Below are 1,873 nucleotides of genomic sequence, written 5' to 3' on the forward strand. Positions count from 1 at the left end.
GGTTACCTCCCTATCTGCCCCGGACCCCCGCCCTTCCCTGAAGAACAGAACCCGCCCCGTGGCGTCTAAAGTCTCCAGGTTAGTGTAGTTTCCGTCCAGAAACTTGGTGGTGTCCCTCATGTATCCCCCGATGGCGCAGACGCCCCCTCGGACCGCGACCCCCCCGGCGAGGCAGGTGGCCCCCGAGTCCAGAGCCACGCGAGTCCAGCAGTCTGTGAGGGTGTGATAGACGAGGACCCCTGAATGCACCACGGCCCGGTTCTGTTCCAGCGTGGTTCCACCCAGCAGGTAGAGACGTCCACGTAGAGCAGCGCAGGCGAAGGCTCTGAGAGGCAGCGGCAGGCGAGGCCCCGGGGCCCAGCGCAGCGTCGAGAGGTCCAGGGTCTCACTGGAGTCCAGCAGGGCGGAGCGGTTGCTGCCCCCCAACGCAAAGATGGAGTCCCCGCAGCCCAGCAGGCCCAGCATGGACCGCGGCTGCACCATGGGGGGCCGCTCCATCCAGCGGTCCAGCACGGCGTCATACTCGTGCACGGCTGCCGACACGGAGCCCGTCCTCAGGATCCCCCCCGCCACGAACAGCCGGTCCCCCACAGCGGTGCAGCCGGGGCTCACCAGGGACCCGAGGGCCGCCAGCTTCTCCCACTTCCCTGTCCGCGGGTCGAAGCAGTCCACGGTGAGTTCTCTGGAGGCGGCGCTCTCGTCCTCCCGAGGCGTCAGGTCCACGCAGACGATCTTCTTCTCGAACATGCCCTCCCGCGGCCTCAGCGGCCCCCCGAGGGCCTCGCCGGCGGCAGCGGGGCCGAGCTCCTGGCAGAGTCTCCGGCTCTCCTCCTGGGACAGCAGCCCCGGACGGAGGTGGTGCAGCAGCGCCGGCATGTGGGCGTAGCGATCTAAAGGCTGGTGCTCCGCCCAGCGCCGCGCCGCGTCGTAAACCTCCGCCTCCGAGTCCACACCAAGCCGGTCGGAGCTCAGCAGGCTGCCCAGCGTGCCGTGGTCCAGAAGCAGGAAGTCCTTCTGACGGGCGACTCGGGGGAAGTGCTGAGCCACGAGACGCAGCGTGGCGCGTAGCAGCAGCTGGTCGTGGTGAGAGCGAGCCAGAGAATACATCCCCAGACAGTTATCCACCGAGAGGTGCTCAAACAGGAACCTGGAGAGGTCAGAGAAGAGAAAAAAGTGGAGGAAGGGGGCGAGTTAGAGTATATGAGACTAGGGGGTCTGATATCCAGTCAAAGTACTTGACAGAGTGCTTATTTTTTCAATGTCACTCGACATATTCTGCGCAATTCAGGTTATATAGTGCTTTTCCTGGTGCTCAAAGCGCTTTCAAGCAAGTAAAGAAGAAAAATAACTACTAACTACTACTAACTACTACTAACTACTAATAACTACTACTAACTACTAACTACTACTAACTACTAACTACTACTAACTACTAACTACTACTACTACTAACTACTACTAACTACTAACTACTACTAACTACTAACTACTAACAACCTACTAACTACCACTAACTACTAACTACTACTAACTACTACTACTACTACCTACTAACTACTACTAACTACTACTACTACTAACTACTACTACTAACTACTACTAACTACTAACACTACTACTACTAACTACTAACACTAACTACTAACTACTAACTACTACTAACAACTACTAACTACTACTAACACTACTAACTACTAACTACTACTAACTACTACTAAGTACTAACTACTACTACTACTAACACTACTACTACTAACTACTAACTACTACTACTACTAACTACTAACTACTGTACAATTCTCTACCGATGAACACATTTCTACCTGAATCATGGCTGTAAACCTGACCACCTGTCACTTTTCCGACAGCAGAA

General features: G+C 55.3%; 1 protein-coding gene across 1 annotated transcript; it reads right to left on the minus strand.

Annotated features, from left to right (window-relative positions):
* Positions 1 to 6: 6 nt before the first annotated feature.
* On the minus strand, positions 7 to 1,167 carry LOC104945368 (kelch-like protein 17; the record flags this gene model as incomplete). Its single annotated transcript, XM_010771020.1, has 1 exon — positions 7 to 1,167. A coding segment is annotated over one exon (1,161 nt), but the record flags the coding sequence as incomplete, so codon positions are not given.
* Positions 1,168 to 1,873: the final 706 nt, after the last annotated feature.

This window comes from Notothenia coriiceps, unplaced genomic scaffold (genome assembly GCF_000735185.1).
Source record: "Notothenia coriiceps isolate Sejong01 unplaced genomic scaffold, NC01 NC01_scaffold00009592, whole genome shotgun sequence".
NCBI classification, from domain to species: Eukaryota; Metazoa; Chordata; class Actinopteri; order Perciformes; family Nototheniidae; genus Notothenia; species Notothenia coriiceps.